This window comes from Echiichthys vipera (assembly GCF_963691815.1).
Source record: "Echiichthys vipera genome assembly, chromosome: 17".
NCBI lineage: Eukaryota > Metazoa > Chordata > Actinopteri > Perciformes > Trachinidae > Echiichthys > Echiichthys vipera.
Genome location: NC_139842.1, coordinates 14164518 through 14176578, shown reverse-complemented (window position 1 = coordinate 14176578; position 12061 = coordinate 14164518). Strand labels below are relative to the sequence as shown.

General features: G+C 42.1%; 1 protein-coding gene across 1 annotated transcript in view; it reads left to right on the top strand.

The window, feature by feature from the left end:
* Positions 1 to 12061, top strand: part of baiap2a (BAR/IMD domain containing adaptor protein 2a) — a 56666-nt gene that overhangs the window by 12950 nt on the left and 31655 nt on the right. Inside the window, exons 2-3 of the mRNA XM_083931000.1 lie at positions 3751 to 3826; positions 8036 to 8122. Of these exons, the coding sequence (XP_083787126.1) occupies positions 3751 to 3826; positions 8036 to 8122 (163 nt within the window). The remainder of the gene's footprint in view (positions 1 to 3750; positions 3827 to 8035; positions 8123 to 12061) is intronic.

Below are 12061 nucleotides of genomic sequence, written 5' to 3'. Positions count from 1 at the left end.
TGTGTGTGTGTGTGTGTGTGTGTGTGTGTGTGTGTGTGTGTGTGTGTGTGTGTGTGTGTGTGTGTGTGTGTGTGTGTGTGTGTGTGTGTGTGTGTGTGTGTGTGTGTGTGTGTGTGTGTGTGTGTGTGTGTGTGTGTGTGTGTGTGTGTGTGTGTGTGTGTGTGTGTGTGTGTGTGTGTGTGTGTGTGTGTGTGTGTGTGTGTGTGTGTGTGTGTGTGTGTGTGTGTGTGTGTGTGTGTGTGTGTGTGTGTGTGTGTGTGTGTGTGTGTGTGTGTGTGTGTGTGTGTGTGTGTCAGCTACCTTTGGCCCCCTCAGTGGGAGAGCGTGCCGTAATGATGCCGCACAGGGCTTTGCTTTGTTATGTAATCCTCCCACCAGTGTGAAACACCACCACTCTTTATTATAAAGCCTTGTATTAATGTAGGTGTGTGCGCAAGTACGGGCTGATGCATGTATGTGTGCACACATTCGTGTGACCCTATCCTCATCTACAGTAGGATATTCACTTTACATCAGAGTGAGGCAGATTAAAGGAACATTTAGGTATAAACATTTTCTTAGCGGGGTCCTGAGGGATGTGTTAGTCTTTTATCTTCCCAGAGGCAGAGCGTCTTTATACGAGCGTGTGCTTGACGACAGGATTTTCCCCAATTATGCTTCTATTCTTCTAGTATATTAGACTAACAGAGCCAGACGGTAAATAAAGGGAACCGTTAGAATAGTTTAAAATGATCATTCCACCATCTCTTCATGGTAGCTCTGGAATAGGTTTATGAAAAACAATAAGTTGATATTGTGTCCTGTAAAAAAGCTATCAGATGTGTATTCAAGAGTCTGAATAAATATCTTTTTTGAGAACACTCTTCCTTGAGGAACAGCTGTTGTGTTTTCAAAAGAGCTTTCTCTCCAGAATGTTCCTGAGAGCTGCTGTGTCTTAAGTGCACAGAATTACTGCAAGTCCATTTTTCTGAAGGGCTGGACCCAGTTAACAGACAGGAACTTTAATAGGGAAATGTGTCTGAGTTCAGCCATCTCCCTCCTATTCCGGATTTACATTTTCTGCCACAACGACCACAATGTAAGACGGTTTTAAGATATTTTATACACAGTTTTCACAGCTTAGTATGTTTCTGTAATGCAGCACATTATGGAAAAAATTAGAGCTGCCACAATTTATAGATTTAGTTGATTTTGATTGCAACTCTTTTGGTAATTAATCAATCATGTTAGTAGTTTTGCCAACCATTTGCTGGATGGGTTGGTCAATACTGTATGTCTTTTTTTGTGGTTTTAATAGTAAAATAAATGAAGTGAGTTTTCAGCACTTTGGTCCAAATAAAAGAAACCATCTAAGGTTGCCTCAAAATTCCATATTAATATGATATTTAGTTGGCTTGAACAGTATGTGATATTTTTGTTGGCATAAATATCCCACAATGCAATGTGGTGGTAACAACAACATTCATAACAGACAAACAAAGGGACAAATTAATTTCTACATACAGTATTAAAAATCAGTGATTTTATCACCTGCGACTGTCAGACTAGTTGCTTACCTATTTCAGTAATTGGGGAATTATCTGGAGATTCCTTTAGAGCTGAAATTGGCGCAGGTTACCATGGTTACATTTCTCCAACCTGCAAGGAGGCTCTAAGAAATCCTAATATATATATTGCTGTTTGTTCACACAAAAGTATGTTCAACGATAGTATACATGGAGTATGTAGTGCATAGTTTGCGTCTTGGACGCAACATTAATTAATTAATTAAATCAAAATACAATACGGACTAATACGTATTTAAAAATGTCTACTAATTATTGTGTTGATTAATAGAGCTTATGATCAGCACAAGTGAATCAATTTGATTAAAAACTATATAAAATAAATCAGTCTGCATCTTTTACAGCTGTAACTGCCTACAGTGTCCCTATTTTTTGCGCCTCAGTCCAGTTTTTGCTGTTTTTGCTGAGATGTAATACAATAGTTACTGTTGGTAATGAAACTAACACTGGTTTATGTCTGACTCACTGGTCTTTCTACTGTAGGTGGGTTGTGCTGCACTCAGGCCACTTGAACTTCGAGCACACATACCATTCTATCCAAATCTGGGCTCTCATTAAAAACAAAAGACAGACAGCAAGATGAAGGCAAAGGCAAAAATGCTGAGGTCTGACTGAAGATAAGAGGCAAATGATTTTCAGGGTGAGCTGCTGGGGTTGTTTCAGGTTGACACTGGTGGCACCTTGCTATATTTTTCTGCCACAGTGTGGATCCAGGCTGGAAGTAGATTATTAAGTGTTCTCCTGCCGTATTGATGGCTTGTGTAGGGACTGCTGCTTCAGCAGTGTTGTGGTTGTCTCTCTGTCCCCTGGCTGTTCCTTACTAGCTGACTGGGGACCGACTAATTGGAGGAAGCCCTGGAGGAGCACAGGAGGAGGAATGAGAGGTAGAGGAGAAGAAACAATGATGGTGGGAGATGTCAGGAATCATGCATTTTCTGCATGTACAGTTCCTGCTGTGTCGTAAGTTGCTGTATCTCTGCAATAATACAGCATATTGCTCATTTTCGTGTTGTAATGCAAATTAGATTGTTTCTTGTTCAAAGATATGTGCATTAGGTGAAGATAATGTTATGGCAGTCATTTTAAGTCTAGATTATGATGTTTTATGTCCAGCAGCACTAGATATTATGTTAATCTGTAGAATCTGCATTGCTCTGTTCTCTAGAAAGCCATAATGAGCCATTATGTCCATCATCTGATGCTCTAGGGAAAGTACATTCATCCCTGTCAATTACAGCTGAGTATTGTCAAGACCCTCACGACTCTATTCCATTCTTTAGGTCACGATTCGATTTGATATCAATTCAATTAGAGTACCTTCTGATAATTGTTAAATTACGGTATGTGTGCAATATTTGTACTTGTTTAAAAGAAACTGACCCCAACAGAAATTAAGAGAGGATAGTAGGTAGTATTATTATTATTCCTATTAAAATTACTTCATAAATAGGTTTGTAGGACGTCATATGAAAAGTTATGCACAGAAATTGGTAAAACAGTGAACCAAAGTCTGGCGAAAGACGTTAGCGGACCGGAATTTAATCGCTAAAAGCCACCAGGCCGGAAGTGGTCCTTGACAACAAAAACACTGATACGTGACCAATTTTAGCCAAAAAAGGTTGACGGTTAGGGTTAGACATAAAAGCCACTCAGATGAGGTGGTTTGGTTTAGTAAGTCCATGACATAAACGGCACCAGGACATGAAGCCACCATCCGGGAAATGAACCCCGCTGGCCTGGGTGAAAGTCCTGCTGCGGCTACTCGCTAATATTATATTACTATGCATTGATTAATCCATATTTTTACCCACCCCTACTGTCAATGCAAATTCCACAGTCAGTTTTTACTGGGTACCCCTCCCATTCTTCCACCACCATCAACCCGTCTTTCCTGCATACCACCTGCATTATTTCTTGATACAAGAGGGTAGGATGTGAGTGGAAGAAGCCATTCCTGCCTTCATTAACATTCAAGATAACCACTTAGTGGGTCCACAGATTCTGTCAATGGCTGTTTGCTCTGTGTGAGACAGCTAAAGGAGCTTTGTGTATGTCAGAGAGAAAGAAAAAGAGGCAGAAACTCTGAGAGAGAAACAGAGCAAGGTGTAAGTCTCTCTTCTCTGTCCTTGACCCCGCTCTGCTGTGAAACCTCCACCTCCTATTTATCTCTTGTTTTCTCTTTCAGACCATCATGGAGCAGTTCAACCCCTGCTTACGGAACTTTGTTGCCATGGGGAAGAACTATGAGAAGGCCCTTGCCAGTAAGTCCTTTTTTTATTATTTTTTTCTCCATGCTCCCAGTTTGCTGTAGGTTTTGGCATGCGGCCAAGCAAGCACTCTCTCTGTCTCTTTCGTTCTCTCTCTCTATGTATATATCTATCTACCTATCCTTCCTTTTGTCTTGCTAAAACAGGAAGATTTCAATACGGCAAAGGGGCAGGCCTTATCATGTGGTGCACAGCTTGTGTTCTATAGTGGACATGTATTCAAGCACAAAAGGCCTCTAATCTGATTAAGAAGTGAGTATAGCTCTCTGTCAGCAGGCAAATTCATAAAGGAAAACATGTGGATTGGATTGGTTTGTTGCTCCCTAAACACTTAAAGCGATGCATCATGCTTTTTGAGATTTTTCATTTCGCTGACATCGTAACCATTGCTTAAAACTTTCCCCCAAAATGCCCCTCAACCTAAATACAAGTCTGGACCTCCTCAATCCTAATCCAAACCCTACCCCCTGTTCCCTAGGCTGTGTTTGGTTCCCCTGACACACACAATAACTAATCCTGGCCTTGGTGTAGATAGGAGACAGACTGGTAAAGACTCGCTGAGCCATTAAAGACCCACTTTGCAGGATTGGCTCGACCCAAGGGACTAAGAGGCTCTGATTTGCGGGGGCCGGGGATGGGAGGACACACTTCCACCCATATGGTGCAATCACTGAAATTATTCAACACCAGAACATGCTAAAAGGGCTCCACGGGTAGGCCTGCTAGATCTGGATATGGACACGTTCCAGGCTTTTCCAACACAGCATTGAAACGCTAAATCTCACAGCGTTTGGTAAGTGTAAAAGCAACAGATGCATACAACTGAGTGACTCCAACTGACTACCAAACCATCATGATGAGGACAATGTAGGTACAGGACATGGTTGCTTGTGCGGTTCTTCCTGCTCTTCCCTAAAAGTATGAATGACAATAGCTCTGAGTAGAGCCCTCATCGGTCAGCCTTGCAATCAGAGATCCGGTAATCCGTGCCGTCTGTCTCTGTGAGCCCCTCGCCCCACATTTCATTAGACAGAAGTAAAGTATCCATATAGATCCAGCTTATCTACTCAGTCACCCTTCAGCTGCGCACACACGCTCTCTCACATGCTGCGGCATCAACAGTAGAATCGAGCAAAAAGAAAAAGTCTGTTGCTCGGGGCTCACTTTGAAAATCTGCCGTGGCTCCCACCATCGTACTTGTAACTTGTACTGACACACACACACACACACACACACATTCACACACACTTTCCACATCAATGACAGCAGAGACACTGTTTCATGAAGAAGAGAAATCAACCGTGATGCTCTGGAGGCTCTGCTCTCAGTTCACAGGTCTTCCCCCAGCAAGAGAGAGGAAGGAGGAAACTGCCGTTGACTCAGCTTTAATTGGGATTAGCATTAGCATATGTCCCTCAGCCTTGGAGCAGAGCTGCGAGGCTTCCAGCTTGAGAGACTCTATCGCAGGGCTGCATCTGTCTGCTAGAATTAGCCTGCCCCTGCCAGGTTATTGTTGTAAATGTGTCTCTCACCTGGCAGCTGTCTGCCGGCGCAGGGCCCATCTGTCACCTGGACCGCTGTTGAATTCACCTCTAACAGCGGCAGCCATTATTCACTGGAGATGGTCCGATTGGCAGGCTGTGTGGCAGTCGGGCAGAAATCACTGGAAGCTGACTCTGTCCCGTGTGACCTGTTGTTGGCCCAGCACTGCAGCAGTCAGAATAAAAGGGATTGAGGTGGATATTAATCTGAGCAACCAGGAGTACTCGTGGTCTTTGTTTAGTCAGCAAGAGAGAAGAGGAGATATGGCTGCTGATTTTGATTACACTCACTGACAACATTTTTGTGTATCCCAGAGATCAAGAGCGGAGGTCAAGCATTTTGCGTGCGCATGAGTACCTTTGTGTATATGCACAAATATGCACATCTGTATAGAGAGGTGACATGTTAGTCACCCTTGCACTCTTTTATACATAAGTCTAAAAACAGGTCAATGGAGCAATTGGGTAACTCAATTAGGATTATAAAGGCAATTATAGTTGCATTATTACACCTTTCATCAGTGCTAGAGGGAAAGACTCCTTTCTCTCCCCACATCAAGCTGCAGTGTCAGCCCCAATACAGCATCCAGTGTTGCAGAGGGACACCCCAGCACATGGAACCTTTGTCTAACACAGGTGTATACTCGATCCACTCAACAGTCTCCCCAAGTTACTGTGTTCAGACATTGAAAAACAAAGATAGAGTGGAATGGAAGACCAGTGAAAGTTAACAGCATGTGGTTAACAGTGTGACGTTGCTATTGCCGTGGTGGGACAACAATGTTTTCTCACAACTTTTGGCTGACAAATATTGTTTTTTATTTCTTATTGGTGGATCAAAAATAAACAGTAATGCAAAATTCCCAAATATTGACTCAAACATCAGACCTCCATTATGTTAAACACATACAAAACAACATAAAAAAGCTGATTGACTCACCGTAATGTGTGATACTTATCATAGACAAAATGTTAAAACATGAAAAAAGTGAAACAAAGTGTTTCCAGTTGTTATCTGGAAGAAACGAGTTTAGAGCTACATTAATTTAGGCTTCACCACTGTGTAGTGAAAATAAACCATCTTCCCTCCTTATAACACTACGCCATAAACAACGCAAAACAGAAAATGCATTTTTGTGCTTGTGTGGCTTCCCTACCAAGCACACATTATCTATCAGGAAATTAATTCCTCTTTGCAATCAAGCACGCAGAATGCCATCAAAATGATTTTGAGTAATTATGTAGCAACGTGATTATTTTCCGGTGGCGAGAAGCTGTGATTCACTGCTTAAACAGCATCTGAGGAAAACCAGAGGTAGAAGGAAAGAGTGCAAATGGTTTCAGCGTCACTGGCCAGACTACTGACAACTTTGTTAACACAAAGCTGAGATGTATTACAGTTTGCCTTTTCCAAATTTGAATAGACACACTGCACTTTGTAAAAAGTGAGAGTTCCAAGTCTTTCATTGGTTATGAAGCAGGTTCAGATGTTAAACACTGGAGATCAAAATTAGAGAACAAATTATGAATACTTGATTTATTCTGAAATACTGTTTTGTTTTTTTTATTGTTGAAAATTTGATAGCATATCTGCTGTGGCTATACCATTGCTGTACTACCATGTTGTTGTTTTTTATAACCAAGGCACTTCAGCAAAAACCTTTATTTTGTGACAGTGAGCAAAATTAGAGAACAGTAACCATTGTGTCAGAAAAGAAGATTTAAACAATGTTTACTTAGGGCTATAGGATTAAAAAATGAATAGGATGTGTAAAGGCACTTTCTTTGAATGATCTTGGTCCATTCTTCTTGCAGTCTTTTCCACACTTCGGTAACTGTAGTGGGTTTCTCTGGACTCTGGGCTGGCCATTTCATTGTTTCAATATTCTTAGCTTCAAGAAACTGGGTAACCTGTTTGCAGTGTGACGGGGCATCGTCTTGTATGAAAATTGCAGGGTTGATTGGGAGACAATATATTGCATGAAGGAGCTTCACATAAACATTTGCATTCACCCTGCAATAGCTGCTGGGAAACATTACGTTCGACTTCAGACTGGGGAAAGACTGAATCCAAAGTGTCTAAAGAAGTCAATTTGGATGAGGAAGTATCAGAGTCTAGATCTAAACCCCATAGAGGATCTCTGGTAAATCCATGGCAACAAAAAAATGGCTAAGAAACCCACTACAGTTAGCCAACTGTTAAACAGACTGCAAGAAGAATGGCAAGATCAAACCAGAGCAGTGTGAGAAACTATGTCTTGTGGGCCTGGCGAATGCACACATATTCAGAAACCATGTCTTTAAACGAGCCGTCAGGACTTCCATAAAGTAATGATGTCACAGCTATATTATATATACTGTAGGTAGAAAGTGCTGCTACAGTGCCATTACAGTCATTCCCTGGCAGCAATGTTGGTGCAGAGATACAGAAATGCTGACCAATCCGAGTGGACTGGGCTTTTTCGGGAGATGGTTTGAAGAGACAGGCAGAATGAAGGGATTCAGACAGATGGTAAATACAGATATATTCAGACAGACAGCATGGGAAAAACGTTTTTTTTTTTTAACATCAAAGCATGTACAGTAAACGTGTTCTCGTAGAAACACAAAATACGTATGACAAGTATTTCATACATTTTGTACTTGCTCTCTTTGTCTCTAGATGTAACATTTGCTGCCAAAGGCTACTTCGATGCTCTGGTCAGAATGGGTGAACTGGCCAGTGAGAGTCAAGGATCCAAAGATTTAGGTAAGTGACTGACATGATGCCTTTTTTTCTACCACTTTCTCTCTTTATCTTTCTTTGTGTTGGCCACACTGGCCTACAACAGTAGCGTCAGTTCTTCACTTACACACAGACACACATATGTCATCTCAAACATCAGCTTTGTGTATTAAAAAAAGTGGCAGGGGAAGCTTAATTGCATTCAGTGTGACATGTGTGGGTTGCTACAAGAGGTAGTTTTTTTGTAATTAGAATTTTTACTGAGTCATTTTAATCCTAAAGCAGTTTGTTGTGTCCTGGAGGAAATAACCTTTTTCAGTAATTTCTGAGCCTCCTTTTGACTGACGAATGTCATCAGAGGTAGAAGAAAGTAAAACGGTAATTAATTCAGTCAGGACCATGGGCAGCCCAGCAAGCATAATTGATCTATAACAGTGTAGACGCGGTGATGATTGTTTTTGTAGATGCCACGTTTGTATTGATTCTGTGTGGAAAAAATTTATCAGAATACCAGATGTTGAAGTTTTGCACCTCATTCGTTGTGTGTGTAATGTCGATTAGGTGTGTGTGTTCTGGTTACAAACATAGAGGTCAATTGGCAGCCAACACCTGGTCCTCTCATGGAGAGTTGTTTCCTAGGTGATCAGTGTCTGTATTTGCTGTCACCAACCCATGGGAAATCAGCTCCTGTTTGAAGAGATTCCCTTTGCACTGATTGTGCTCTCGACTGCTCGATCTGCGTAGAAGTAGCTGCTGATTTGACGGGGCCTTTGTTGCAGTGGAGCTGAGATCTAGTTTGGGTTTCCTGCAGCCCAGCCAACAGGGACTGACATGAAAGTGCTCTCAGGATGTTTTATTCAGCAAGCGGCCCTCTATCTCTCTTTCCCTCTATCTCTCTATCTCTCTATCTCTGTGAGGTTTACCCATTGATACAGCCTCACTTACAGTAGCGGGCTCTTCCAAGCCAGACATCCTCAACTGAACTTGTCACGAAAAGGGAGCCACATGTACGTGATCTGACTAATGGCTAATATAATCTCTTATTGCACCGCGGGGCGCTGTGGCAGCAAGAATATGTATTTTCAGAAACTATTAAATGTGTGTATACACTGCATGTACTGGTCGGCTTCCCCTCGTTGTTAAACAGTTTGCCAGGGCAATTTTTTTTAAATGGTGTGTGTGAAGTATATCAATTTACCCGCCTCTTAGTATGGATGAGGGAACTGAAAACTGATTCCATTTTCAAAAGCCCTGCCTGGAGGGAGATGTGCAAGGGACTGGATATTTGAAATGACTCATCCTCTATCTCTCTTCACATCTGTCTGTTTTTGTGTTCATCCACTGAATCTCTTTGTGCTATTATAAGTTGAAAAAAAAACAAGGTTGTAGTGTAGCTAAAGATATTAGCCCCCCATTGTTTGATTTCCAGTCTCTAGTACAATCCACCAGCTACACTCAACACTCCCTTGCATGCCAGCGTGGTTCCCAAGGGAACGATCTGTGATTATTTTCCAGCCACCTGCACTCGACTTTCTGTCCACGCCCTGAGGTTGGCACCGGTGCCCTGACCTCCTGACAAACCTCATGCAGGGATGAGTCCCAAAGCTCAGAGTTTCCTGTTTGACGGGTGGCAGAGCACAGAAATATCCACAGATTGGAGGACAATAGAGTGCTGGAGGTTAGCCAAACAAACCACTGCCAAGGTAAACAGGACATATAGTATAGATAGGAGATTTTGCTTGAAGATATCAATCTTAATTTCATTTTAGAATGAGCTTTTGAATCTCCATTTTGTTATTAATCAAATTTAACCAATTTTATATTTCTGGGTGTAATCAAAATGCCTCTGTATGCAATAAGATGGACCTACCAGCAATCAGAGCAAGAAAAACCTGGCCTAAAACCAATTGCAGCCATAAAACAACGTAGTTCTTGCAATAACGCAAGTTCTTGTGGTGCTTAGTCCATTTTAAAGTAGGAAAAAAATGGCCTCCAGATCACAAACTTACTCAAGTTACAGCTGACTAATAGACTAAAATATGTGGGTGGGTTGTGCTGTACAGAGAATGCCGGTAACATTTGATAACTACATTCAAGCATGACACTCCTCTGTCAGTCATCGTATTAAACCCGCCCCCTCATGAGATAAACCGTTGTGATTGGCCACCGCTGTGGTAGAGATGGACGTGTGTAAACTCAGGCTTCAAATCATTGTGTAAGGTATCTGTGTGACCTCACAAACACTACGTCCATGATTTTCCACACTCAGACCAGTCACATGGTCAGTTTGCGTCATGGTGATGTTGTTTGTTTGAAGAGTTATTGAGTTGTTTGGATGATTATCCCAAAAAGATAAATATCTGCTTTTTTTCTATAGCCTCCTCTGCATTTCAGGCTCACACATTCATATTCATGTATGAGTTTTAGCCCTTGCTGCACCTCTTGAAAGCCTGTTAATTCCAAAGAGCCTCAGTAAGAGACGGGCTACAAATGGTCCCACCTACACACCTAAGAGTCGGCAGCTGCTCTCCATCTCTTACTTCCTCCCTCCTCCCTTTTTTCCTCCTATGTTTCACACATGTACACACATATAAACATTATGCTTTAAAGCAGGGAATGGAATTACCTTGTGAAACGATGCCCTCTGTTGCTGTCTTTATTATTGACAAATCAACATGCTACTACATCACGGGAATCGGGAATCCAACCTTGTGTGTAAGAACTGTATGTGTATGATGTGTTCATGCCTATTATACTAAGATGGTTTATGTGCATTTTTTGTGCATAAATCTCCCATCATTTCGATGTGTTTATACAGTATGAGTGCTCTTTTAATCCACTTGTGTATATCTCTGCCTAAAGAGACAGTCTCTCTCCCTCTCCCTCTCTTGCCAGTCCCACTACTCCCACACACTCCCTCCCACATATCCTCCTCTGGTTGGACTAATCATCGCCTGTCACTTTACCACCCACACACACATGCATCTACACACACACACACACACACACACACACACACACACACACACACACACACACACACACACACACACACACACACACACACACACACACACACACACACACACACACACACACACACACACACACACACACCTGCCCTCCCTCCCCATTTCCCTTCTCTCCCTCTGTTTATGCCATCCCCCTCTTCCTTTATCCCTCTGTGTGAAGTGGTGAACACTTATTACCTCAGTGACATGTGTGGCTTTCCAACCCTTCTAGGGAAATACAGGAAATGTAGAGTTGGAGCGTGATACATTTACGGCAATCTTAACCGACCAGCCCTGCTTCATGGTGTTTATATTCCTCTGAACTAAGAGCCTTATTATTTACGACCAGACCCCTAACCAAATAGGCAATTTGCAGGTTTCAACTCCTCCTGAAATTCCTAGTATTCTGCTTTGTGCTCCGTTATCTTTTGTTGTAACTGCCAATCAGCCAACTTTGCCTTTTTACTAAAAGCTTAACAATGGCTCAAAACTTCAGTTTGAATTAGCTAACTTGCATTCAATGATTTGCACATTGTAGAGTTAACAAAATCATGTTAAACCAATGACTGTCCCCCTAAAGGGAAGCCAAAAAATTCTTGAACGGCCTGTAGTGGCTGGCTTGAATATATGTCATACATCCCGCCCCATCGATGTTAGTGGATGGGACATGGGCCAAACAAAAAAATCCAAGTATACGTCGAATACATTTTTACCAAAGATGGTCATCTTAGGTAGTTCACGCTGATGTACGTCCACATGCCCATTTTGCTGATACGTTTGGTGTTAATTATTCTATGCTAAAACAATCGGGTGCAACATCATGACTGATTGACTTGTGTTTGGTCAGGCGGGTATATGGGTGATTGATATCACGGCTGCACTGCCCGATCACCACTGCACAGGCCTCGACTCCAAAAGAGCAATATGGCGGCGGAGTTGCGTCATCTGACTT